Source organism: Tamandua tetradactyla, chromosome 13, assembly GCF_023851605.1.
Source record: "Tamandua tetradactyla isolate mTamTet1 chromosome 13, mTamTet1.pri, whole genome shotgun sequence".
NCBI classification, from domain to species: domain Eukaryota; kingdom Metazoa; phylum Chordata; class Mammalia; order Pilosa; family Myrmecophagidae; genus Tamandua; species Tamandua tetradactyla.
Window position 1 is genome coordinate 65,599,476 of NC_135339.1, and position 27,173 is coordinate 65,626,648.

The following is a 27,173-nucleotide window of genomic DNA, read 5'->3' on the forward strand; positions in this document are numbered from 1 at the left end:
AAATTGCCTGCTATGGAAGCAGTACCTGTATGAAGGATTTCACTCACACAGGATGAAATGGGCTGAAAGCTGGGTAGGAGTCAAGGAAAGAGGAAGGATGGCAGTTCTTGGTTGGTATGGGGTTGGGAGGCAGGGGCCAGGACAGGTCAATTTTGTTTGGACAAAGTAAAGGCAGAGTGGGCTGGTGCCACCACCAGCACCACCAGGCTCTGTTCTCACATCCTCAGCCCCGTCTGCAGAGTCCTGGTGAACAGGTCTCCGGAAAGACCACAAGTGGCTCTGATCCCCCAACCCACTCCAGCCCAGAGCCAAAGGAGGAACACTTGCGACTTTTTTTTTTTGCCAGAAACTAAGTGACCATGTTTTCTTTCCCTTTCACACTTCCTCTTACTTTCCCTGTGGACTCTCTCCTGCCCTAGCCCAGGCTTTAGCAGGAGAGTTTGAGCTTTGCGGTCCTAACTCTGTGGCCTGGGGAACTCAACAGCACAGAGCACCCTGGGGCCCGGCCTTCCAGAGAAGTACAATCCAAAAGGAAGAGAAATGCAAACATACAGATTTCCAACCAGAGGCACTAAATAGATGGCATGTATTTGAAGCCCACACCCTACCTGCCAGCTGTGCAACCTTGGGCAAGTCACTTAACCTCTACGGACTTCAATTTCTTCCTTGCACAGAGAATGCCAATGTCTGTCCTGCTTCTTTTACTGGGATGGTTTATCAACTGCATAGTTATATATTTGTAAAGCACAAAATGTTTAGATTCAGAAAGCTCACCTTGAAAAAAGTTCAAAGTCCTATTCTAGCCGGCATGAGCAGGCATTTTCCCAGGTGGCTTTGGCCTCTCTCAGGTCTGGCCTAGCAGAAATCTAAAGAGAACAGACATGCAGGCTTCTGGCCAACTTGCTTAGAACTTTCTTTGAAACACGAGGTTCAGGATAGTGATCCAGGGGTTGTCTGTGGCTGTGCTGACAGGCCAGGTCAGAAGGGGGGAGAGGGACTTGCTATCGCCTAGTCTCAAAGCCTCACCTGTGGCTCACCCGCTTAATGGCCAGTCCTCTTAGTCTGACTTTGGCTTTCACCTCATGATGCTCCTAGGCTACCTCCCCACAATCACAATCTAGTTCCTCATTGAACCTTTATTGGTTTAGGGGAGGCAAATGCATCCAGCATATGCCTGAGAGATGCCCAACTAGAGAAGGGGAGTTGAGAGTGGGGGTTGAGACAAATGTAACAAAAACAGTAACTTCATAGAGTATATCTCACCAGTAGATAGAAATTATTTGGGGGTTATCTTAGACACAAGTTTCCCTCCACAGAACCCTGGCTCCTGTCAAATTTTGCAGGGCATCTGGTTTAATTGGGACACCTCAGCCATTCAGCCACAGATTCTAGGTCAGTACTAGGAACTCAGAGGATGAGGTGGTGGAATCAGAAAAAATGCTGATGGAGACGAGGGCAGTTACCCTGTGTGACCCCCCACCAGCACCAGAGTGATTTCTGAAAACCCAGCTGCTGAAGTGTGTAATATCACATGGCTGCAGGATAATCTGGGGAAAAGGACAAGGAAGGGGTAATTTCTCAACCCAAATTCCCTCAGGTCCTGACAAATGATACTCCCCAGAAACTGTTTGTTTCACTCTTTGCAGACTGTCCCCTGGTGGAAATTTGTTACATAAGAGCGGAGGAAGTGATGTGAGGAAGAAGGGAGGGTGTGGGCGTGGGGTGTTGGTCCCCTGCATTTCAGCTGCAGGAAGGGGTGAGACTAGTCACCTCGACTGACAAATGGTAGGTGAGGGAGGGGTTCTCCAATGCTGCCTGCTCGCTAGGTGCCTGTGCAAGGTATGTCTGGGGTAGGCCAGTGGGGTAACCTTTTACTGGCTCTATTGCAGGGCTACAATGTGGTGTAGTGTAGAAGTTATACCTAAAATAACATCCCTTAGCTGGTACCATGTGGTTCTATCTACTACTACTACTCTACCTGGCCCTTGGGTCCCTCCCCTGCTCCCCAAGCTCTCCGTGTTCTCAGCTTTCGTGGCCTCTCTTGAGGGAGGCCTTCCCTGATCACGATGTATTACTATGTACTTCCCCTGTTCACTCTTGAGCATAGTGACCTGCTTATTTCTTGCATTGCATGTACCGAAATCTTATTTTCTTGGGTTGGGTCTCCTCATTAATGTAAGCCCTGTGAGAAGAGGGCCTTGCCTGTGCCAGTCAACAAATATGGACTTTGCGATGAAAGACTGATGTCTCAAGGTGGGCTTTGCTGGGGGTCTGGGTAGAGTGGGGTTTAGCAGGTCCCTGGTGTTCAACACTGTGTCAGCAGCATTTGAGATGCTCATGAAGAGAGAGTCTCAAGGGGAAGGCAGCCAGATGCTCCCAAGGAGCTAAGGCTGGGCTGAGCGGCTGGCCCCACTTCAGTACTTCCACTGGATTTCCAAGACCACACATGCCACACCAATGGCCACCACAGAATCTTCTCAGAAATGACTCTTCAAGGCAATTTGCCTCAGGAGTTTGTTACACGACAGGTACACAGAGCCAATGTCAGGTCAGAATTATTGGCCGCCCCACCTATCCAACCTGAGCAGGTTGGAAACAAGGCAGAGGGAGGACCCCAGTGTCCTCTGCCCCACCCAGCTGCCTGGCAGGGGCTCCAGGGAGGTGGCTGCAGCACTCGGTGTTGACAAGCCCTTGGACGCCACCCGGACAAACAGCCCTTGCAGATCTAGCTCGAGGAAAGAACTATTTACACATCCTCCCCTTCCTGGGATATTCCTTCTCTTGCAGCCTTCCTCCCTGCAGCCAGGTACCTGCCTAAGTACCACTGTTACTAGGTCATTCTCCTGGTCACTCACCCTTCCGTGACCCCACTACTGCCTGACTTTCACACTCCTTTGTCAATAGCACCTTCTGCTCCCGGCAGCCACATGCCTGCCTTGCCTTCTCAGCCCCAACAGGTCCAGCCCTACTGCTAGGTGCTCTGCTCATATGGAAATGGAATTTTTTCCCCTTCTGCCTGTCTAAGGCCTCTCATTCTCCAAGGCCCAGCTCAATGCCTCCTACTCCTCTAGGCAGCCGTTCCCAACTATGCTAGTCTTTACTCCTTAGCACTTCAGGCCCAGGCCATGCAACAGAGCCACTGAGTGGCAGCCAGCAAGGGGGTATCTTGGAGGGGTTTCTTCTTTCTCCAACCCGACATGAAGCCCTTGATACCACGAGGCTACTGCAGGTGCATCACCAATGGGACCCAGTCCTGTCTCCATCCCTTCTTCCTGTCACAGGCTAGAACAAGGACAGTGTTCAAGCAAGGGCTCCAGGGGGTATTTCTGGCTCCAGTATGGGTTGTCTCACTGCCTTGCAGTAAACTCTTGTCGTTATACCCATCTCATAGACCCTCAGGGCAGCCATCAGATACTACTGAGTGTTAACCATTCTTTGGCCAGGTAGGGAAACTGAGGCCATGAGAGGGAAACTGGTCTGTCACAGGTCACAAGGCTGATCTGCAACACAGCTGCCCCAGGCTAGTGGTCTTACTAATGGCTACCATGTAGTGAGCATCTGCTGTGTTCCACACCCTGTGTAAAGTACTGAATTCCTTCTGCTTCAGCACACAACTCTACAGCCGTAGGTACCATTATTCCCAACTTACAGGTAAGGAAACTGATGCTGAGAGGACCCAAGTAACTTTTCCATGGTCACCAACAGTTAGTGACCAAATCAAGGTTAAAACCAAACTTATCTAATTCAGATCCCAAGTTCTTGCTTTCTGGGCTATTCTGCAATTTCATTCTCAAAACAATCTCTGTGACTAAAGCTGGGCTCTGGGGCCTGAAGCTGTACTTGGCTCCTAGATTTATGCTCCCATGCCCCTTCCCCTGCAGCCAGCCTTATAAAGGGGATAACAGCTGTACAGTAGAGACAGTCTTTGACCAGAAAGGACTTTGGAATTGCTGGTTAGCCTGAGACAGCACACTGAACTTAGGAAAAGGAGAGCTGCCAGAGACTAAGGCTTTCTGATGGGTGGGGCAGAACCTTATGGGCAAGATGCCATCCTTGGGGAGCTGTCATATCTGCATAAGGATTGGCTCATTGGAACAAAAGATTGAAAAGGAAAATTTTGCAGAAATAAGAGTGTTATGCACTTATAGACAGCAATAAATCTGTTTTCCCAGAAGCCACCTACTTCCAACTTTATTAGGACACCTCTTTTTCAAGAGCAGGGCTGCTTGGGAATCTAAATTAGCATCAGATGGTATCTTAGTAAGCACAGAATCTGAGCAAGAGACACAGAAGGCACAGAGGAGAAATCCACTGAAATACCAGTATGCTATCCCAGTTTCACAATTCAGTCCTCCCCGTAAGTGCCCAGAATGCTCACACCAACTAGATTCTTAGCACCATCAAGGCACCTTTTGGTGGAACCTTATGGGTGTACCTCCAATCAGCACAGTGCCTGGGACACAGGAGGCATTCAAGAATTGTTAAATAAATGAATAAATAACTCGGATAGGATTCTTCTCCCTTATAAAAAGCCCACATGGTAGGTATGTTTTACCCGCAAGGAAACAAAAATTAAGTGATTTTTACTTAGATCACACAGTGTAGTATTATCTACTATTCAGATTCCATATTCCTTGCTCTACTACATGCACAACTGCGAAACAAGTAAAATGGCTACAGCCAACATGTTTTGGTGTACTCTTTTCCCCCCAAACTCCCCTTCTTTAAAATGTTCCTTCCAATGGCCACTGCTGAAGATGAGGGCTTGGTAGCCACATTGATACCCTGTGATCCTTCCCCCAGCTACAGCCGACTGGATCAGGGTTAGACACCTGATCTAAGGTCCGCCAATCTTATTCAAACTTCAAATGTGAACTCTGAGAACCTGAGCTCTGCGATGGTTAGTGGTTGGTGGCTATCTCACTTGAAAAGTCAGGCAGAGTCTGGTCTTCACAATCCAACATGACACAAACAAGCTGCTGTGAATGGAGAAACTTGGAAAGGGAGTCTGCAGATAGGAGAAGAGTGAGGCTTTCCTTTAAATTTACACGGTCCCCAAAGACAGACAGAGACAAGAGTAGCTGCTGTGGCTTGTGCCACCTTTCTGTACTTTCCCTACTTGGATTTAGTGAGGCTTCCCTATTCTTTCAATAATCCTTCGAGCTAATCTGAGTGGATTTCTGTTCCCTGCTCACAACTCAAATGTGACTAAAGCATTGGCTTTGGAGGGTGGTGGAAGTTCTCAAACTTCCTAAGGGTCAGTTTTCTCACCTGTAAAGTAAGTGGCCACACCAGAGGAGCTCAAAATTCCTTGCCAGCACAATTCTTTAATCTTAGATCCTATAGCTATGTGTATCCAAGGAAGTTTAATAATTCCTGATGTATCACTCTGGTGCCAGGAAGGAAGCAGAGACTCAGAGAAGGAAAATTGAGGCAGGAAAAGAATGAGCATCTGTTGACTCATCTCCCCACTTCATCTCCTGGCCGCTAGTCCCAAGAAGGAAACAAGCCTGGAAAGTTGAGGGCAGCTTTGCTCAATGCAGAAATCAGAGCAGCTGGATTTCTGGCATCCCCACTTTGCTGGAAGCTAAACCATACTAAGCCGGCTGGAGGCTGAAGACAACGCGGTCTTTGAGGCATAAACACATCCTATGGAGGAGGCATGTCAGATGCTGCTGCTTACTCAGTGGTGGAGGGGTTTACAAGAACAAGGTAGTAACAGCCATTGCATGTTGTGGCATGGTTGCCGGTTGGCAAAGCTAGCAAAGCTGTTGAATTTTTCTGCTATATTCGTCCCTGTTGATCAAAGGGAAAAATAAAGTCCTTCTTTGGCTGTGCCCCAGATCTCTGCTTGACCAGAAATGCTTTTCCTGAAACCACTCAGGCCCCACTTTGTGTGGCTTTGACTTCTGTTCACCTACATTCCCTGGAATAGTGCTGGGTACACATCACCCTCCTCAGGTCCTCAGAAGTTGCTTCCTCCCAAGTTCAAAGGATCAAAGAACAACATGAATTCCCACTATCTAAGAGCATCATGCTGGAAGGAGGGATAGAGAGACATCTTCCTGCAACAAGCTCTTCAAAGACCTCTGTGGTCATCTCTGCCAGCCCACATCTCTCCTAAACCTGCAGGATTACCAGCTTGGGCCTCCATCCACTTCCCACCCAGGACCAGCACATTCTCACCCTTCTCCCACTCCTCTATGGAGAGAAGTGATTTCAGCTGTTTCACTCGAAAGAAATTACTTAACCTCTTAGCTGCTACCCCAGCCACAAAATGGTCAAAAGTGCCTTCTACCGCAGGGGGGTGGTTCCATGATTCAAGTAAAATAATGCCTGTGCGGTGTGTGACCCAGCACCTGATGTGGGTCCTAGATTACTTGTTACTGACCCTGAATTGCCTTCCAGACATAATCTCTCTTTAGACCCTTGAGCACAGAGACTGCTGGCACAGCCACACTCCACATCACCTGGGGGCTGTGGCCCCAGCCAGAAGGCTCTGAGGAGCAGCTGGAGCCAAGCGGGGCTAGATCCCACTGAGGACATCCTGCTTGAGGGATTTCTAGCCAAGTGAGGGGCACAGGTAGAGTCCTGGCATGCAGCAGGCAAGGCGAGACCTCTGAGAGGCGGAGATGCTGCTGAATGGAGCTGCTAGTCAACAGTGGAGTGGAAATGCTTCAACACGCCCACCATATCCCAAGGTCAAAGACATCACAATGGGGTCTTTGTTGCAGAGTTCAGAACCCTCACTCACCACTCCTTCCAAAGCCAACTTGCAGGATGCACAACACACGGCCCCTCCCTGACCATGAGACTTCCAGTTTCCCTGAGTTGGGAAACCACATTTCCAATAACCTGCCATTTAGCCCCCTTTGTTTCTCTGGTTAAGCTGGTTGTACTCCAGGCCTCCTGGTTTCTGATGGCAACATATAGGGTGAGCTTGCCTGGGCGGGCCCAGCACTCCAGGGCCCCTGTGCAAACACCTGCTGCCGAGCAGCTGTCTTCACCAAGGGTAAAGACAAAAAACTCCCAGGGAAGTGGAAAAGCTGCATCCAGGGCCCTGTTGAGTCACCCAGATATGGAGGTCAGATGTGAGAGAGGGTTCAGGGAAGTCATCTGTTCTAGTTCTTGTTTCCAAACACCCTTTTCACAGAAGGACCAACTGAAACTCAGAGAGGCTCAGGGTCTTAAAGTCACCCAGCCAGTTGATGGTGGACAGAATCCTGCTTTCAGGGACAGCTGCTCCCTCTTGCTACCAGGGCAGCTCTGGTCACAGGTACCAACGAACTGACAGGCTGCCCAAGCCACCTGATAAAACTACTGGGATTCTCAGAGGAGGAAAAGGTCTTCACACCTTTTCCAAGCCTAACACAGACTCCACTTTTTCAAGGCTCCCTCCCCGTTCCTAGGCAGAATTTCAGGTGTTCCCAGGGTCCTAGATAAGGAATGGGAGGGGGTAAGAAATACATGTTCCTGGGAATCATGGAATCTTATAGCAAGACCTACTTCCTCTTCTGAAGAATCTCTTCTTCAGCAGCTGACACCAAAAATCCCAGGAGCTCACTACCTCCTACTGCTCCAGGGTTATATAGCTGTGGTGGTGAGATAGGGAAGGTGAGGTAGCCGGAGGGTCTCTACTCCAGAACATTACTTCTGAGCAGCCCTGACCTTATATGGAGAAGTGAGCCACTGTTTTAACTTGGTACAAGCTCCAAAACAAACAAAAATCTCCCTTGGCTAATATCTCAAACTCCACGATTAGAGAGTCTCTCCTTTGCGTCTCAAAGGTGTTTAGGGTTTCCAGAGCCAGACCCCCCATGACAACCGGCTTCCTGGGGGAAGGGCTGATACTGCGACAAAGGCTGAGGACAAAGCTGTGCAGAAAGGAGCCCAGTGTGGGCACCTGGGAGGAAAGGCTGAGCTCCCACAACAGGGACACAGCTCTCTGCCAGGTGGACTGCCACTGCCAACCCCTTTGTGATGTTTCCAGGCACAAGGGTAGAGCCTGGCCTTTCTGAGAGGGGAACAGGCTGTGAAGACCCCAGGCCAAAAGTCAGGTCTATACTTGCATCACACTTCCTGAGCCTCCTGCAGCAGGAGCCTGACCCCACCTCCCCAGGAGGCTCCTCAGCACCTTTATAGCTACTCACTGCCCACAGGCCTAGGAATCAGGGGTGTCCAGGAACATTCCAGTGCTGCTTTTGACCTGAGTGAGTATGTGACCCTAAACGTCTCTGTGCCTCAGTTACTTGATCTATAAAATGGGCACAGTAGTCCTTTGGTCTGCCAGCCTTTCTTCAAAATATTGGAAAGGAATACAGTGAGACGGGAAAGGAGAATGAGTCCCTGTTCTGTGGGAGTACGCTCCAAACACAGCCCAAAAAGGGTCCTGAGTACAGGGGCCTTCCCTCAACAAACTGAAATAAAAACAAAACACCTCAGGAATCAATTCAAGCCAGCAATTGCTGTGGGTAAATTGCTGCTGTCCCAGCTCTCAGTCCTGTCCCTGTCCCTGTGGGAAACCATGTGGGCCTACATTTCTGGACTGATGGGCTCCAGCCCTCCTCTCTCCACCTGCTGTGACTCCTGCCATCATGGGCACCAAGACATGTTGGCCCCCCCTGTGAGAACACTGCAACCAAGACAAGATGAGGCCTCAACTCCCAATGACAGGGAGGCTGCTGTGGGACCCTCCCTGGCTTCAGACTCCTGACTGGGTCCTTTCCGCCAAGTCTTCATGGCCTCCAGCTCAGCAGGGGGCAGACAGCTTACCACTTCCACACTGGGCAACTCCCATCAGCCTGGCCCTTCCTCAAGACAACTCGGCAGGGGCTGAGGACCCTGGACTCAGGCAGTGATGGCACGGTCTGCCTGCCTTCCCCTCCAACTAGTCCAGTTCTCCCTCCTAGATCATGCACCCAGCAGGAGTAGCTGCTGCTGGGTACCCTGAGCTGGATGCTACCTTCCCCATGGGTGTTGGGTGGCACACAGATTCTGAGCAGGGTCTGGACACTTATGCCCGTGGCTGCCACCCTGGCCTTGCATTAACGTGAGACGGTTAATTACCCCTGAGCTGGGGAGACATTCTTCCACCACCAGGCAAAGTGCTGGCCTGCAGCCCAAACCAACAGGGGGAAACTTCAGCCTTCACAGCCCTCTCCTTGCCAGATGGAAATAACGTATAGCTGCAGAAGTTGGGGGAGGAGGAAGGGAACACAACTCAGCCCGCCCCAGGAGCCAGGCCGGAGCCCTGAGTGGACAACCGCCGGCCGGGCACTCACCGCTCTCGTTCTTCTCGATGACATCCACCACCTCCCCAGCTTGGAGGCTCAGCTCCGAGTTCTCCTGCTTCTTATAGTTGGACACCACCACGTACTGTTCCAGGATCATGGGCTCAGTGTTGGTGTCAGCACCTGGTGAGGGCAGAAAGCACGCGGTGAGCCAGCGGCCAGCCATGGCCCCGCGGCCGGGGCGTCCCCTGTCCATTGGCCTCGGGGGAGGCTGCTCCGATGCCAGTGCCTCTCCTTGGGGCAGCCCACAGCCGGGGCACGCAGCTCGCCGGGCCCCAAGGCCAGGCCATATAGCAAGGCCCCACACTGGCCCGCTGCACTGCGGGGACTGGGGGACATGGGGAGCGAGGGGGTCGGGAGGGGGGCAGGGGGAGGAGGAAGGGGAGAAGAGAGTCGGAGATGGAGCGGAGGCAGGGGCGAGGCGAAGGGAGCTCAGCGGAGAAAGCCCTCTGCTGTGCCGAGTTAGTCACAGCCCGGCATGAGGGAGTCTGAGCAGAGGCCTGGGGCGGACGTGGTCTCTCCAGTCTCCTCTGCCGGCTGGGGTGTGAGGGGAGGGCTGTGGGCGGGTGGGCGGCCCATGAGGGCTGAGGCCAGAGCGGAGGAGAGAAAAGGGAAAAGCAGGGAGGAGGGCTCCTGCCTCTACCCCCAATCCCCCCGTAAACCCGGAGGAAAAAAACCGGCAGCCCTCCCCTCGGGAGGGAGAGAGCGGGAGAGAAGTCTCCACAGCCCAGGCCCAGGCAAGAAGTCAAGAGGGTTTGAGGCCACCAATCACTGGGGTTTACTTGCAACCCTTAAATAGAAACACATGAAACCCGTCGAATGAGGAGCCGGGGGTGGAGGCAGGGGAGTGGGAGGAGGGCTGAGACTGTTTACTTGAAATCCAAGAAGAAAGTCTCAGCGCCAGCGGCTGGTGAGCCCAGCCCGCCCCCCGCCAACTTTTCCTCAAGTTCGGCTCCATTCCTCTCGCTCGGGCTCACCGAGGCACTGCTGCTCAGCACAAGGGCCTGGGGGTGTCTGTCTGGCCTGGCTGCTGCCCTTTGGCCACATGGTCGAGACTCAGTCTCCCTCTGCCTTCCACGGTGGAACTTGTGGCTAGACTCCCCGCGGCAGCCAGCCACCCTCGCTCAGTGGTGTTGCACAGCTTGAGGGCTCAAAAGCCGAGGCTCAGCAGGCCGAGGGTAGGCAGGTCCCAGCCTCGCAGAAGCAAGCTCCTTCTCTGTCCTCAGCCAGTGGACCAGCACAACATTCACTGAGCAAGTTCTGGCTGGAAGGTGGGCAGGCCTAGGTGTCAATCTCAGCTTACTGTGTGGTAACGGACATGCTGCCTAAACATCTCTGTGCCCCAACTATTACCACCTCAATCTTTAGGTTGGGGTGGGGTGGAGATAAAACATAAGAAAATACATGTATTGCTAGGAGTTAAAAGGAGCCACAAATCAGAGATGAGTTACCTCCTAAAGGAAGCCTTCCCAGAAGACCTCCAGCTCAAAGGGAATTCCTGGTGCACTTTTAAAACTATGCATCTACCATTCTCCAGGAAGGCTGGGGGCTTCACATTACCCGACTTGGCTATAAAAACAGTTAAGAGAGCCTCCAGGCTCACAGACCCTGTGATGCCTCAGCCTGAAGTCATATTCCTCACACGCCTGAGTCTAACTTGGCAAAGGTAATGCGCCAGGCACATAGTATCCCAATTTATCCTCCCAACACCTCTCTCGGCCCCCATTTCAAGAAAGACAAATCAGAGGCCCAGAGAGGGCAAGAGACTTGCCCCAGCTCACACAGCTGGTATGGAGAGAACCAAATTCACTAACTGTTTTAGGCTCAAGCCTATCTCCCTTTTCATCACCAAACATCTGCTTCTTATTTCTGTTTCCATACATCCCGTTCTTCTATCACAATGATTCTTAACTTTCTAGCCCAGAAATACCTGGGCAGCTTTTTAAAAATACCTACAACTGGGCTCCACCCCCAGAGATCTAGGTTTAACTGATCTGAAGTGGGGTCCAGGGCTGGATATTTTTTAGACCGGTTCTCATGTGCAGCAGGGTGAGAAGCAATGCTTAGAGCTTTGGGTCCTTTGCAGGTGGAGGCTCCTTCCAACTTGGGGAGTGGGTGGTGGAACCAGAACCCTGGAAAACTCTGAAGGAATGCCCTCCTTGGAGGGGAAAGAAGTCCACTTCCCCTGGCAGTTTTCTCCCATGAGACGTGGGTCCTACAGTCTCCCAGCTCAGTCCTGCTAAAGACTCAGAAGGGACCCTAATATAGGCGAGGCCTGCCATGTGGGTCTGCACATACCCTGCCCCAGGTAGTCCCTCCAAAGCCAGGATTGTATTTTAGGCAGAAATGCAACCAACAGCTGAGTGCCAGTCATGCTGCACTCAGATGTGGCCAGCTTCTGCGCTTGCCCAGCAGAGGCAGCAAGGGACCCGGCAATGATGGTGACTACCTTCCACTGGGCCACGGGGCCCAGGCAGCACAGGGCTTGTGGCATCTGTGCCAAGACCACTTTTAAAGCACACCCAGGGCTGGCCCCTGCCCTGAGGAGATTCCCATTCCAGTTTGGGGGCAATGGATGATGAAAATGGGAAAGAAAAACTCAAGATGCACACAGAAGAGAACAGTACCCCAGCAGCTTAGAGCACTTCTGAGTCTGGAGAGAGTCCAGATTATCCGATAAGAACAGTAAGCCTTTATTAGTGCTTACTCCATGCCAACTGTGATGCCAAGTGCCTGGCTGCATCCTCTCACTGCCTCATTTAATCCTGGTTACAACTGTATGTGGTAGGCCCTGCTGTATAGCTATTTTGCATCTAGGAAAACTGAGGCTCATGAGGTTAAGCAATTTTCCTAAAGTCATACAGCTGGGATGTAGGAGGGTCAATTTAATTCCAAATCCACATGACACCAAGCCTGTGTTCTCAACCTTGGCACTGCACACAGCCTACAGAAGACTGCTGATGCCTGGTCCCCAGGGACAGGCCATACCTCACTGTATTCTCAGACTGGGGTGTGGGTTCTTTGTTAACTGCTGCTACATTCAATGGGCAGAGCACAGTGGCCATTAGGTGGCAATCAAGTGTTTGTGGAATGAATGAGTGAAACAAATGAACAGGCAGACGAACAGGGTGACGTAACAGTTTGTTTTTAGCTGACATGGACAGACCGGCAAGGCCTCATTTCTACAATATGTATAAACTAGATCCTGAACCTTAAGAGGGAGAGAAGGGAGAGGATGGGGTTGGAGCAAGGGGGAGATGGGGAAACAAAGGCCAGCAGCAAGGAGCTAATGGATCTGTGGCCAGAAGGTGGTAGGGAGGACAAGCAGGAGGGTGGTGGGAAGGAGAGACAGCAGCTCGTTTTAATCCAAGCCAAGAAAATCTGAGGCAAGATTTCAAAGGGGCGAAATCCACACGTACACAGCCCAGCCTTCTTGGAATACTGGCTTGAGCTTTCTGAAGGCCGACAATCCAGGACACAAGTATAGAAGTTAAGAATGTTCTCCAAGTGTTGCAGAGCACAAGCACAAGCACAAGCTGTGGCACTTAGAGACCATCCAAAGACTGTGGGACGGGTAGATGGACACAGACAGACCCTCTGTCCTCCTGTCTGCTTTCCCCTTCCCCCTGCACATACAAGCTCCCTGTTTGCTCTCTCCAGTGTCTGCTTCCCAGGGTGTTGTCTGCCCAGGAAGGCTGAGCAGGGAGCAGGTATCCAGATGAGAAACCACTCGGCAGGCAGGCAGCGGGTGATGATGTCATCCCACTGAGGCTGCTCTGGATCCCCTCCCAGCCAAGGCCTGGAAAATTGGGGGGTGGAGGAGCTGGCTTGAGGGTGGGGGAGGGAGCACTGAAGGGAGCCTCCTGCTTCCAGATGAGAAGGTTTGGCAGAAGCACTGAGAAGGGTCCTTCCTAAGACTTCGAGAATTACCCAGGAGTGGATCCTTGTGCCTTATTACAGAGCCCCTGGTTGGATCTGCTAGGGCTCTGGGGGTCTCTGAGAGCCCTGCCCCACCCTCACCTCACACCTGCATTCCTCCAACCACCATCTGGATGCCTCCTGACTCTTGCCTGATCCTGGCTGCCAATTTAAACTTCTAGATTTAGCTTTATGCCAAGTCATTCCCCTGCTCCAACATCTTCGATTGCTTCCTGTTGCCTAAAGAATAAAGGCCAAATTCAAGCCCAGTCTAAGTCCCCAACTTCACTGCCCCTGCTCCAGGCAACATGTGTGATTCAACACACATTTACTGGGCACCTACCTTGTGCCAGCCACACCGTTCTATGTCGGTTCTCACTTCCGAGTCTCTGTTTCAGTTGTACCCCAATGCCTGGAATGCCTTCCCTTCTTCTCTCTACCAATTCCAATTCCACCTGGCCATCTCATCCCCCTGACTCCAGCCACTGATCTCTCCTGGACTTTTTGTTGGGTGCTACTCCCCAACCAGACCATGTTCTCCCTCATGAGAAAAGACATAGTAGGGCCGGCACCGCAGGACATGCCATGGGACCCAATTGTCTAAGATTCACAATGTAAGTGCATAGAGGGCAGGGAGAAAGAAGGCACAGAATTTAGAGTCAAGGAGTCTGAAGTGCAGTCCTACTTTGCTCCTTAGTAGCTGTGCAACTCCAGGGAGGCAGCAACCTCTCTGAGCTCTGGCTTCCTCACCTGTAAAAAGAAACAGTAACAGTCCCTACCCTGTGGGGTTTTTCTGAGCATGGAATGAGGTACCAGGGACTAATGCCCTACATAAACTGTAGGCAGTAGCTTACATTCCTCCACAGCCTCAGAACCAAGAGGCAACTAAGGGCAAGGGCCACAGGCACTGGGGAAAGCATGGGGCAGGGAGGTCCACATCTTTGCTCCTGCAACAAGCAGGCCCTTGCCAGCTGGAAGGAGCCAGATCAGCCTCCTTGACCATATCCTGGGGTTGATGCCAGGCTGAGTAGCCTAAGAACACTAATCTGCAAGGGTCTCTAGCATCAGCCCCTCACCTCTGAGTTTCTTGTCCTAAAGAATACCCCAGCATTCCAGATGGGGAAACCAAGGCACAGAAAGACCTGGCCACTAGCCTGACACTCTGGCCCCAGATGCCCAGACTAGCTGGGTTTCCCTCTAGTTAGACCCCTGAGCCTCTTACTCCAAACAGCTGGGCTCACCCGGAGATGCCAAGCCCTGCAGTGGCCTCCACCCTAGGCTCCCTACACTCTCCATGGCTCCCCCAAACCCTGGACTTCCCACCTAGGTCCCCTTATAATTGGCTGCTCCCAGGCCAGGCTGGGTCTGTTGGCCTCTCCATATAGCTCACAGGCAGCCCAGATATACGTTTGGTGAATAAAATGTATTGTTGTGGGCCAAGTGGGCTCTGGCTTACTGGCTCATGGAGAAGGGAAAAAGGGACAGGAGCCCAGTGATTAGCTCAGGCCCAGGCCCTCGTCACAGGGAACATCAGAAGGATGATGAGCTCAGGGCCAGGCACAGGAAGGGAAGGGGCCGTCCTACCCTGGCGGCTTTCTCCTCAGGCTCCCCCTCCGGGGGTGTTTGCCTCCCATTCCCCTGCCCACAGCTGTGGTGGGAGGGGCTGGCCAACCCCTCCTGACCCCTGACCCTTCCTTTGTCTCCTCCTCCACCCCTTCCCCAGCCTGAACCACTGCTCTCAGATTTCTTGCTGGGTTTGGGGCTAGAGTGGGCAGGGGTGGGGATGGGGGTAGGTTATACTCCGAAATGGAGGGGTGCTGCAGAAGTATAGAAGACCCTCCTGTAAATGCACCACAATTCCCATTCCTTCCTCCTGCCACCACCTCCCTCCAGCAGCTCGGAGCCTGGTTGTCTGGAGTTTTTGGCCATTGTTTAGTAAGACCAAAAGCTAAAGGCAAGCCTCTGACCTCTGGCCAAGCCCCTGAGAATCATCCTCAGCCAGCAGCTGCAAGACCCCTGAGGCTGGAGCAGCTCCAGTCACAGGACTCCTTATCCCATTCCCCACCTCCTCCCAGCTCCCCAGTGAGAACCACTGGAACCAGAGAAAGCACTGGCTCAGGCGGCAGGGACTTAAATCTCACTGCCTCAGTTTCATTGTCTGAAAACTAGACGAATAATCTTTGGCTGACCCATCTTACGGGGATGGACAATTGAGCTGCACTGACCAAGGAAAGGGAGAAGGGGTGATAACGCTGAAGATGAGGGTAGGCCTATCATCAACTGAGTACTTTTTGTGTGCTAGGCTCCTTCACAATCTCCCTGTGAGGAAGGATAACATCCACGTCCACAGATGAGGAAACTGAGGCATGGCCGGGACAGGGCAGAGCTGGGAATCAAACCTGCATGCTCTGGGCCCACACTGGGCTCCCTGGTCATAACATCCACAAAGGGTCAGCCAGGAAGGTAGAGGGCACAGCGAGCGGGAGGGCAGGAGAGGGCAGACACACATCACAGAGGAGCCTGTGGGAAGCGCCTGCAGGCCAGCGGCTCCCTCCTCACACAAGCCTGGGCCACACGTACTCACACGCATGCGCTCACATGCATTTGGGCCAGTACCTGTCACGTCCTTCTTGGGAGACTCAGCCCAGCTGGAGAGCCACACTTCCAAGTCCCCCGAGAGAAAGCAGCAGCAGGAGAGGAGAACCAGAGGAGGAGAAAGAACCGTTAGGCAGGCAGGAGGTCCACCGGGCGAGTGGCTGCAGGAGCCGCGTTTGGGCCGGCGGGCAGCGGAAGGCGGGGGAGGGGAGGAGAGTGGAGTGATTTCCTGGCCCCGGCCGGCCGCTGGGCGTGGGCCGTGTGATTACAGAGGCACTGGGACACGGCCGGCTGGAGCGGGGATAATGAGGTGTCTGCCGAATCGCAGGAATCCTCTGGAGCACAGAGAATCTTACACAACCCCCCTCTGGAATGGGGCCCATGGGTTAGGGCGGCCCTGGAGAAGGCAGCCTGGCCCTTCCTCTCCAACCCTGTGGGTGGCTGGCCCCACAGGCCTGGTGGCTTAGACCCGGAACTAGCCGACTGGAGCACACAGCTAGTCGGCAGGGCCTGGGCACCACATCCATGGGCTCTCATCTCCTGTCCGGCCCTCACCACAGCCTCGCCCACTGAGGGACTCAGTTCACTCTGGCAGAATGGAAGGAAGCCACGTTTCAGTCACCCCCTGCCCCTGCCCCCACCTTGCTCCTCCCCTTCGCCTGCCCACAAGGGCAGGGAACTTCAGTGACCAGAAGAGATGAGGGCTTTAATCCAGGCTTGGACAACGGTGCCCAATCTGGGCCTCAGTTTCCTCACCTGTGAAATGGGGTCCTATGCTGCCATCCTACCAGGAGGGAGGAACAAAGTCAAAGCACTATAAAGCGTATAATTTAGAGATATGATATAGTAATGTTATAACGTTGCAGAAGGCTCTCAGTCTAATCCACTATTGTACAGAATGGACATTTCTAGAATATATGAGGGTCACCATGTAACAAGCCTTGATGGGTGGCTCATTTTCTCCCCACAACAATTCCATGAGGAAGGAATGCATTTTTAGCCCCACCTTACAGATGAGGTATCTGAGCTTAGAGGAGAAAATCTGGCTCAAGTTCCCACGATCCCAGAGTAGCGAAGTCAGAAATGGAACCAGCTCTGGGGGTCCCCAGGGCTAGTGCTTTCTCTGCTGGGCTGTTCACTGCCTCCATAAGAACAGGCTTTGGCTGCAGTGGGGATAATTACAAGGAAATGCTGCGATGAAAGTCCCAGAGGCAAACCCTTGTTCTGCCCACACAGCGCTGCCCAGAGGAGCCACCTGAACCAGTGACAGCAAGGAAACCCTAACTGCAGTGCACATTAATACAGCACCAACTGTATGCCGGGTACCACCTCAAGCACTTTATGCATGTTAACTCATTGATTTCTCACAACCAACCTACATCGGAGAGGTAGTAGCATTCTCTCCATTTTTGCAGATGAAGAAACTGAAGCCGAGAGGTTAAGCAACTTGCCTGAGGTTACACAGCTAGTACAGTGCCCATCTCTGGAGAGGACAGAGACCTCAGGTGATGTGTTTGATGCTGCTCATGATTTAAAGCATCTAACTCCCTCTGTTGCTCAGCAAGCTGCCTTACAATTGTAGGCTGGCTCCCCACGTGGAACAGGGACGTCTGGCCATTTCAGTTCTCACTGTAAGGTAACAAGACTGGGGATCTGGCAGAGATTTAGCAAGACCTCTGGAGTCTGACTGCCTGGGTTCAAATCCAGACTCCACCTCTTTGATGAAGTTACTTAACCTTTCTGAGCCTGTTTCCTTACTTGTAAAAACTGGGCTGAAGTGCTGTGGTTATAACTTCCTACTGCTGTACCCAGCAAGACCACCCCATGTCCCTGGGCAGGCTTAGTGCCAGGCCCATCCCAGCCCCATGTGGTCCTATGTACCCCTGTGCTGACGCAGTGGAGATGTCATCCATATCTCCATCTCTACCTACTTTATTAATCTTTTGTATACCTTCCTTTTTTCATCATGAAAACTTTTGGAAACTGTCAACCTCTTTCAAGGAGCTAAGGGAAGGTATATTGCCTAGGCCTGGAGAACCAAGGAAGACTTGTTCTGCTAGAAAACAAAGTTGGCAAACCTTGTATGCAAAGGGTCAGAAAGTAAATCTTTTAGGCTTTTGGGCCACACTATCTCTGCCACAACTACTCAGCTCTCCCATTGTAGTGCAAAAGTGACCATAGACAATATGCCAACACATAAGCATGGCTGTGTTTCAATAAAACTTTATTTATAAAACCATATGGCGGTAACTGTAATAAAATAATATTAGAACACTGAATGAAGCTGAATGTGAGAATGATAGAGGGAGGAGGCCTGCGGGCACAAATGAAATCAGAAGGAAAGATAGCCAATAAAGACTAAGATGGTATAATATAAAAACAAACAAACAAACAAACAAAACCATATGGTGGGCTGGACTTGCCCTAGGATTGTAGTTTGCCAACCCCTTCGCTAAGAGATGAGGCTTGTTAGAGCGTGAGCTGGCTTCATCAAGGGGGAGATACTTCAAAAATCTAAGAGAAGTTGGGACCTTTAACTTATCTAGACTAAATGCTCAGAAGGTCTCAATGGCTTGGATGATATTTTAAAGGGTCTGATTTCCTTCTAGGCCCTTGGAGTTTGGGCATTTGTACAGTCAAGAGGGACTGGACAAGAAAATATCCTTCAGCTCCTGGAAATTGAGCCCCCACTGCTCTGCTAAGCGTCAAACATCAGCAGCCCCCTAGGAGCAGGCCTTCCCTCCTCTCTCTCCAGAGGAAAATGGGAAGCAGATTAGAAACGAGCTAGTCTTTTTAAAAGAAAAATCTTTTAAAAACATGATTTATTTCCCAGTCCCCTAGATCTGTAGAAAACATCCAGTCCCACCCCAAATTACTCCCCCTTCACATCCCCCCTTTCCAGTTCATCATAGCAAGCTTTCTCCCAGGGTGGGAAGGACCCCCTTCTGCCTCATTACAACGAACAGGGGAGAGCCCCTGGCTCACACACCCTGGCCCTGAGGCCAGGAGGCAGACAAGACTTCGGGCTGAGGGCTGGGAAAGTGGAGGGACAGAGAGATGGGGTGAAGGAGCTAGGGGCAGGCGCGGTCAAATGAGCAGCTGTGACAGACACAAACCAACTGCTTCCCACCCTTTCTGCTCCCTCTCCTCTGGCATCAACAGAGAACCGAAGGCGCTACAGAGCAGGGTCATGTGGCCTGATGGAAAGTGAGGGCCACTGGTCTGGGAATCTGTACAATTGGTTTTGCTGAAAAGTAGCTATGTGACCTTGGACAAGGAGCTTAAGTTCTCTGGGCCTCAACACTCATGTCTGTAAACTAAAGCATTTGGTCTACTGATCGCCAAGTTTCTTGTGTGATGTTCTAGAATTCCCAGGAAGAAACCTGGTTCAGTTGCTATAACACAAGTGCACCACAGCTGAGATGAATCTTTCCAGAAAAACAGACTGCCTTTCCAGGGAAAACCACTTTAACTCATGCTCAGTCCATGGACACCCAACTCAAAAAATCAGATAATTCAGGAAACAGAGAGGTCAGGGAACTGGACCAAGAACTGAAAAGACCTCTGGTTCTTGTGCTTATTCTGCCACTTGGCTCACACTGACTTAGGACAGTTTGCAAATCTCTGAGCCTCTTTTCCATCTTCTGTAAGATGGGGGTGAAAATAGCTACCCTAATGTAAACTATGGACCTTAGTTATTAATGTGTCAATATTAACTTGTCAACTGTAACAAATGTATTCCACTAAAGCAAGAGGTCAGTAGGGGAAACTATGGGGTGGGGTAGGGGGTGGGGAAAGGGGGCATACAGGATCTCTGTATTTCCTGAACAATTTCTCTGTATACTTATGACCACTCTAAAAAATAAATCTATTAAAAATAAATAAATACAAGCTATCTTGCCTTCTCAGCAGGAGTGTCTTAAGGATAAAATGGCCTTGTGCCTGTGAAAGGTTTTGGAGGGGCAGGAATTAGGGCTTGGGGATAAAGGAGGGAATTAGATGGTAGTGCAAAGCTGGTGGTGAAAGCAGGGGACTTCCCAGGCACCTGGGAGATACAGCACCTTCCTAGGCCACCCACAGCAGTCATGCCCCTGCCACAGTCACAAAACCAGCAAGAATTCAGGTTCAGTGAAAATCAGGGCCCTGCAGGTCATGGCGAAGTCGGTGACTCATGGACACTTAGATACCTGGCCTGATTCTGTCAGATCCAGGTGATTATGAGAAATCAAAGAACAACTGTAGGTGCCCCTGACTATTTTTTTGCATAGGCAGGCACTGGGAACCGAACCTGGGCCTCTGGCATGGCAGGCAAGCACTTTGCCTGCTGAGCCACTGTGGCCCGCCCATGCCCCTGACTTTTAGGAAATGCCTTTGAAACACACATATACCCCAACTGTACATACAAAACACAACAAAACCTGGGTCCATCCTTGAAGGTTCACCATAAGGTTTTTTCTAACTTGAGTAAGTTCAGAGCAGTGAAAATCGGGTTCAATTTGCCCAAATTCAGTCTCAAACTATGTTTCCAGGAATCCTTCTCTGTTGTAAAGCAAGTTCCACCCATCAAAACTAATAAATCCAGAGTGGGCTGCAAGCCCAGGTGGGAGAGAGAGGAACGAGAACAGCCAACAGTATAGGACTCCACAGAGAGTGAAAGCAAACCAAAAGCTCTGGGGGACCAGGGCAGGGTCACCCGCATTACTGGCTTACATAGCACCCACCCTGGGCTCTTGGGAGGGGAGGAGAAGCAGGGACCCTGCCAGGCGCCCCAAATGGAATGAGTACATCCTGTCTTCTCCAAGTCCTTCCATCACTCAATAGCTCAGCTCACAGGAGAGCTCAAGACCTCGCCCTCTTTGGGAATTCAATTGTTCTTAAGGGTCTCGCTCTCACTGCAGCCTTGAACTGACTTTTAATTATCTGCTCTATTCCAGTTCTTTTTCTCCATTTGTACAACCAAACTGCACAGGGCTGGATTTCCCAGGTTTCCTATAAACTCCAAGCATTTTGTTTCCTTTTTGACTAGGCCACCCTCAGGAAACTTGGCCACCACTCTCAATGCCCAACTGCAGTAAGCAGGGCTGGGCAGCCACTAGCCCTATTATTCAATAGTTGTTGTGGCAGTTCCGGTGAGTGGAGCACATTCCATTGGGAAGCACTATTGTGGGCAGCTGATCAAATCTTCACAACCACCGTACAGGGTTAACGGTCCTTCACAAAGCAGAAACTGTGACTCATTAAGTGACTTGTCCCAGGTCACACAGCTAGTAACTCCTAGAACTGGGGCTGGATCTCAAGTCTCTGATCCCAACTTTGGGTTGGGCTCTGGATTCTTTGAGATGCTGTTGTCTGACTGAACCATATCACATCAGCTACTGCAGATCCTTTTTTGGAAGCGAGTCACCTATGAAGTTAATATAAATAAAGCTTCTATTACTACCCTGGGTGAAATCTGCCAGGAGGATTGTCACCAAACCAGAGTGCATCTAAAATAACTGCCATCTAAGAAAGCCTGGCATGGGCTTAGATGACCAAGACAGAAAACAAGCAAGAGCTGAAACATGATTTCCAGATCAGCAGTCCTGCCCATGGAAGTTTGCTGCCTGTTTGGTGGTGAGCCATTTCACACTTGGGCAACTACAGGCAGTTTGCTCCAGGGTGATCAGCAGTGGCCAATTCGTCACAAATACTTATGGCAGGAAAAAATAAGGGGTGAGGGATGAATGCTACTACAGCGGCAGCTCTGACCCTGGGTCCTGGTTCCCATGCTCACAGCCTCCAAGGCTTCGCAGGGAGGTGTCCTTTGCTTGGCACAGGGCCCCATGCTTAGAAGGGCCCTGCATTTGTTTTAAGGCTCTTCTGTCACGGATTTGAAATCTTTAATAATTTATGAACAAGAGGCACTGGATTTTCAATTTTGCACTGGGCCCTGTAAATTATGCAGCTGGTCCTGCCCAAGGCCTGCCTTGTAAGTCTCCACAACACAAGTGCAACCACAGCTGAAATAAATCTTTCCAGAGAAAAAGACAGCCTTCTGCAGAGCTAAATAAATAAAAATACTAAATACACTAAAGAAGGAATCTCATAGGGCTGAATTTCTGATGGGTATCCAAATTCTCAAAGACAGAAAACAAACCCTAAATGGGAAACCATGCCACTGTTTGTCTCCAAAACAACCCCTCCTCCCTGCCACCACCAACTCCCTCCTCTGGCTCCTGAGAGGAGGACCCCAAAAGCTAAAATGAGCATGAGGGGACTCAGGACCAAAGAGGAGAAGAGACCTGCCTAAGATCACAAGAGCAGCAGCAACGGGACAGGAATAAGTATGCCAGCTACCATCTACTATGAGCTCTCATCAGTTACTGTGTGAAGCATTTTATGAGCATTATCTTACCTAATTTTTACAACAATTTTCATTTTAATAATGAGAAAAGAGAGGTTCAGGAAATTAAGGTCCTTGCCTAAGGCCCCACAACATGGAAGCGACAGTGTCAGACTTGAGCCCAGGCAGCCTGACTCTCAGGTCTTGCTTCTCAGACATGTGCCCCAAGATGGGGCCAGGAATTGGGAACAGAGACCCTCACTGTGGAACTTTCTTCTCTAGATCCTCTCCGACCACTGGCCAAGGACTCATTTATCTCTGCTGTGATTCTCTCTCTAAATGTGGCTGTATTTCTATCCCTTTTGCTCTCAGCAAGAGGGAGCCTGCCTCCTTCCCCAGGAACTGCCTTTCCCAAAATCCAGAGCACACATGGGGGTAGCCAAGCCTGGGGCAGGAATGCAGTGCTGACCCTGTGGGCTGCCAAGGTCATGGAACAGTCAGTTTCCTGCTCAGGTGGGGAATGGGGTGGGGTGGGTGCTGGGGCCACTCTATAGTCCCTTAGAGACTGAGTTCAAGTGCATCCTGCTTAGGGCAAGGTTGCGCGAGAACAGCCCAGTCCAAGTGGGTGTGAGTGGAGAAGACAAGGATGCGCCTGAGAATGATACAGCTGCCCAGAGGAGCTGCCCTGGCAGGGGGTGGTGGGCAGGACCACCATCCTCCCTCTACCAGGTTGAGAAGGCGCCCTGCCTCCTGGCTGAAGACAAGTGCTGTGGTTAGTCAGGCGCTGTGGGTGGACAGAGGGGTGCTGGGTGGGGAGGATGGCGGGCTTCTGAGCCTCCACTCCTAGCAGCTGCTGCCCAACCCCACAGCAGCCCTTGGGTGGTGCCCTCCCCCTCAGTTCTCAGGTTCTCACCTCGCTCCACACTGGGCGTTTGTGTGCAGGAGGAGGGACAAATTCAACGCTGTTCAGAGTTCAAAGTTCCCAGCTCCCCCTCTCCCTGGGGTGGCCTGTCTTGGTGGTCCTCCCCCACTTACTACGATATCCCCCCTCCAGTTCCCCCACCCACCGGTTCCTCCAGAAGTCCCAGCCAACACTAGGATCTGTGTTCACACGGAAGAGGCAGCAGCAGCAACAGAGGCCAGAGAAGCAGGATGAAGTCAGCAGCCGCTGGGTCTCCAATCCCCCCATCTCGGCAACTCCTCTCTCTCTGTGGCGCAATCTCCACAAGCGCCGCAAGTGATGGAGTCAACAATAATGGGCTCAGAGCAGACATTCCCATCTCAGGATAACAAAAAGTGGAATGTCTTGTTTTCACCAGACTGGACTCTTGCTATCAGATTATCAATGAATCAACCACCAACTATTTAATGAGTATCTACCACGTGCAGAGCTGGCTGACTCTAAACTGCCTCAAAGCAACAGAGACTGGGCCCAGATATCTACAACCAGAAACCCTCCCAAGTGTTTCCATCTGCTTCAGAAGTCATGTAGGTGGAGGTGGGGGGGGGGAGTGGGGAGGGGGTCCGTGGGCTCACACATCTACCTGCCTGGCACGGGGTGAGCCACCATTCAGGTGCACCCTCACTCTCCAAGGCTGCCTAGATTCAAATGGGAGACAGGCCCGGCGCCCAAGGTGGGAGATATGGTAGAGCTGAGTTCTGAAGGCCTCATACCGGTATCTGGAACCGACCTTTGGGGTACAACTCAGAATGCTTCAGTTGACATCTGGCTGGACACTGTCAGGGACTGGACAGGAAGAAGGGATGTGGGGGGGGGGCAGTTATTAGACAGAGTTCGCCAGAAAACAGAACCAAAAGGATACATGTATCTGTACATACATTAAGAGATTTATTTTAAGCAATTAGCTTATGTGATTGTGGGCACTGCAACTGTCTCCACAGTGACTGCTTAGTGCGGTAGCCCCAGTAAGTGTTTGGCACATAGTAGGTGTTCAACAAAGACTGTCATGACTCTTTCCGCATCAAACCCAAAGTTCCTTAACCCTGTCAGCACCTCACAGCACAGCAGGTATCCAATAAATCCTCAGTGACTGATGGAGGGGTGGACACTCGCTCGCAATTCTAAGAATCTCATGAGAAAACCAAGCTCTGATTCACCCTGCTGCCCAGAGTCTGCCTGGCACCAAAGGCCTTGCCCTTTCTCTAGTCCACGCTTTGCCTCCTGAGGGACCAGCAGGGCTTCTCAGGCTGACCCCTAAGTCTGGCAGAACATCCCTGAAAGGCTGCTGGCTTCTAACATCTGCTGCAAAGCCTTTCAGAGATTAAAAAAAAAATGTATCCATAACCAATATGGTCTTATGGCAAGATGGATGTTACAGGAAATGGGAGTCTGAGCTGGAACAACTTGCTTATCTATAATGTCTGGTGGAAGCAGGGCTCAGCAGGACCCAGCTCAGCCCCCCATGGTGTTTGCTGAAGCCCCATGGTCTCTCCTCTCCCCTAGCCCTCCCCTGTTCTGTGTGGGTCTGGACTGATCCCGGGAGCTGTCAGATGCCACGTAAACAGAGCTGTGTGTGCACGCACATGCGCGTGTGTATGCACACATGCACGCACGCACGCACGCACACACACACACACACACACACACACACACATCACTGCTTGGGAAATCCCCACATCTGGTTCTCATGTGACTGTGCTATGCCCAGAAGGGCTCAGCTGAGAGAGCCTAGAGGACTGGGGAGGGTCAGGAACTTGCGTGAACACTCTAGGGAGGACAGAATTAACTCTTTGGAACCATGGTTTGGGGTCTCTGGTTAATGCTAAGTTTCTACCTTATGGGAGAAGTGGTAGTCAGATGCCCCTTCCCAGGAGTGGGAAGGTTGGCCCCCTCCCTGGGCACTGCTGGTCTACAACTGCAACATGAAAGAAGTGGACAGACACGTTTCCAAGTCCCTCCTCTGCACTTTCTCTGTCCTGTCAATTCCATCATCAACCACCGAGGAGTTCCTGCCGGATGGAGATTCCCCACCTGGCACAGTCTTAGTCAAATATCTAATGAACACTTCTTAGTGCTGGGCTCTTGGCTAATGGGACCGTGGCCCTGGAACTGCACAGAATAAAGATCCAGGTGGAGATGGGCCCCCAAGGGGACAGGAGACTAACTGCTTGAAGCCAGAGTCCTTCCAACCACAGGACAAGGATTGGAGGTGGCTGCTGGGGCAAGTTTCTTCCCACCCAGTCCTGCGTATCGATTTTACAGCTAGAATTTTTACATAAACCATTTTTAACAAGCAAGCAGCAATCAGCAATAGCATCTCTGAATTAGCACTGCATAGCAGGTACTCTGGGGAGGTGGACAGGATGCCCAACGCCAGTTTAGAAGATGTGGCAAACTGGGGTAGTGAATGCTGGGATTGCTCACATGTCCTCTGTGTGGTTCCTCTCCCTTGTCACCAGGGAGATGTCCTCAGAGATTTAGAGGTGGAAAGCCCTGCTCAGCATCCCCATGCAGGGATGTGTGTCTTGCATGGAGGCTCCCATTTCTCTGTCCCAGTTCCACTGTTGCACTTCTGATGCTGTATTATAACTGCCTGCTTACATGTCCAATGCCCCCATCCAACTGTGAATCCTTTGAGGGTAGGACACCTCACTGAATTCATCTTAGTATCCCTAGATTCTATCACAGGGCCTGGCACATAGTAGGGATTCAGCGGTTTACTGGATAAATCTAGACACCAGCCACAGTTGACCAGAGCCTGTAAGATCAGCAACTTGTCTGGTGTGAACCATTCAATCCCAGAAGGGAAGTCTAGTATAGAAACCAGCATCACCAGGCTGCATTCAGAAACCTGCTTCCCACCTGTACTGCCTTCAGGGGTCCCCTCCCTGTTCCAGGGAGAGAGTTGTGGGCTTAGAGCACAGAGTGAAGCCCAAGTCAATGAAGAAGAGAGATGGGCTCTCTTAATCAGAATCCTGCAATCAGATGCAAATGATGAGTTAATGAAGGGATCTCAGAGCCACCAGGCTGGAGAAAGGGATGGAGAGATTGGTGCATGATAAGGAGCTGACAGAGGAGAAAAACTTGTCCCACATGGACAGATACAGGACAAAGGATGGTACTGCCTGCATATATGCAGGGTTTCTCTGGGGGGTCCCTGCCAATGTCAAAAGCAGTCTTGGTTTGGCCTCTTGTCATTAGCCTGCCATCATTGCTTTATGAGGATCTCACCCCTCTCGCATGCTGGGAAGAGCTATGAGTGACCCAACACTCAGGTGGTCTAAGGTGGTCCAGGGCCAAGCTGGGGAGACCCTGGGTAATGGGGAAAGGCAGTCCCCAGAGACCCACAGAGGCCCTTCTCCAAGCCCACTGCATCCATTAGCTAGACAGCAGCACCAAGGTGATGAGGAGGTGGTTAGCTCTTCCTTCTGAGCACAGGGGAGTCAAGGAACTTCCTGACATGACCCAGTTTTCTTGGTACAAGACTCCAGCTCTAATATGAACAAAATACATCTTCATACCAGCTGCTTGGGCCCCACGTAGCAATGACAAGATCCAGGGGGCAAAACAGAGTCAGGGAAAAACACTTTTTTCCTGCAAACTTCTAGTTTTACTGAAACTTTGGAAAAATTTTTTTGCCTTCACATTTCAAAACAGACCAATTATAAAAATATCATGAGCCAACTAAAGTAATACACGCTACATTTCTATTTCTAAACAAAAACTTTAGATCAGAAAAAGGTGTTAAAACAATAAATAATGCATATTTTCTCCAAATCTTTGTTTTTCCATTGGCTTCATGATTACTGGAAATGTTGCATTGTTTGTCACATGTCTATAAACCAAAAAGCTGAAGTGACGACCAAGTTACTTTTTGGCTGAGGGCCATGGTGGGAACCACTTCTTTGGTGACGTGGGTGTTTTCTCCTCCAAAACAAAACTTTGTGGAAATAAAAGGCAGAGGGAGTCTCATCACTGCCGCCTGATGAGGCAGATGGGAGGTCAGTGGCTGGGCAGGCCCTTTAGGTAGCCATTCCCTAAGGTGCCATATGCTGGGTCGGTGTTTCAGGGAAAAGACACTTAGAAT

At 51.1% G+C, this 27,173-nt stretch overlaps 1 protein-coding gene across 10 annotated transcripts in view; it reads right to left on the reverse strand.

The window, feature by feature from the left end:
* Window positions 1-27,173, reverse strand: part of SH3PXD2A (SH3 and PX domains 2A) — a 269,266-nt gene that overhangs the window by 43,223 nt on the left and 198,870 nt on the right. For 8 of the 10 annotated variants that reach the window (XM_077125918.1, XM_077125915.1, XM_077125920.1 and 5 more), the window contains 2 exons: window positions 15,825-15,869; window positions 9,282-9,413 (listed from right to left, as the gene is read on the reverse strand). In XM_077125918.1, the coding sequence (XP_076982033.1) occupies window positions 9,282-9,413; window positions 15,825-15,869 (177 nt within the window). The remainder of the gene's footprint in view (window positions 1-9,281; window positions 9,414-15,824; window positions 15,870-27,173) is intronic. The other 2 variants (XM_077125916.1, XM_077125923.1) reach the window with 1 other exon arrangement.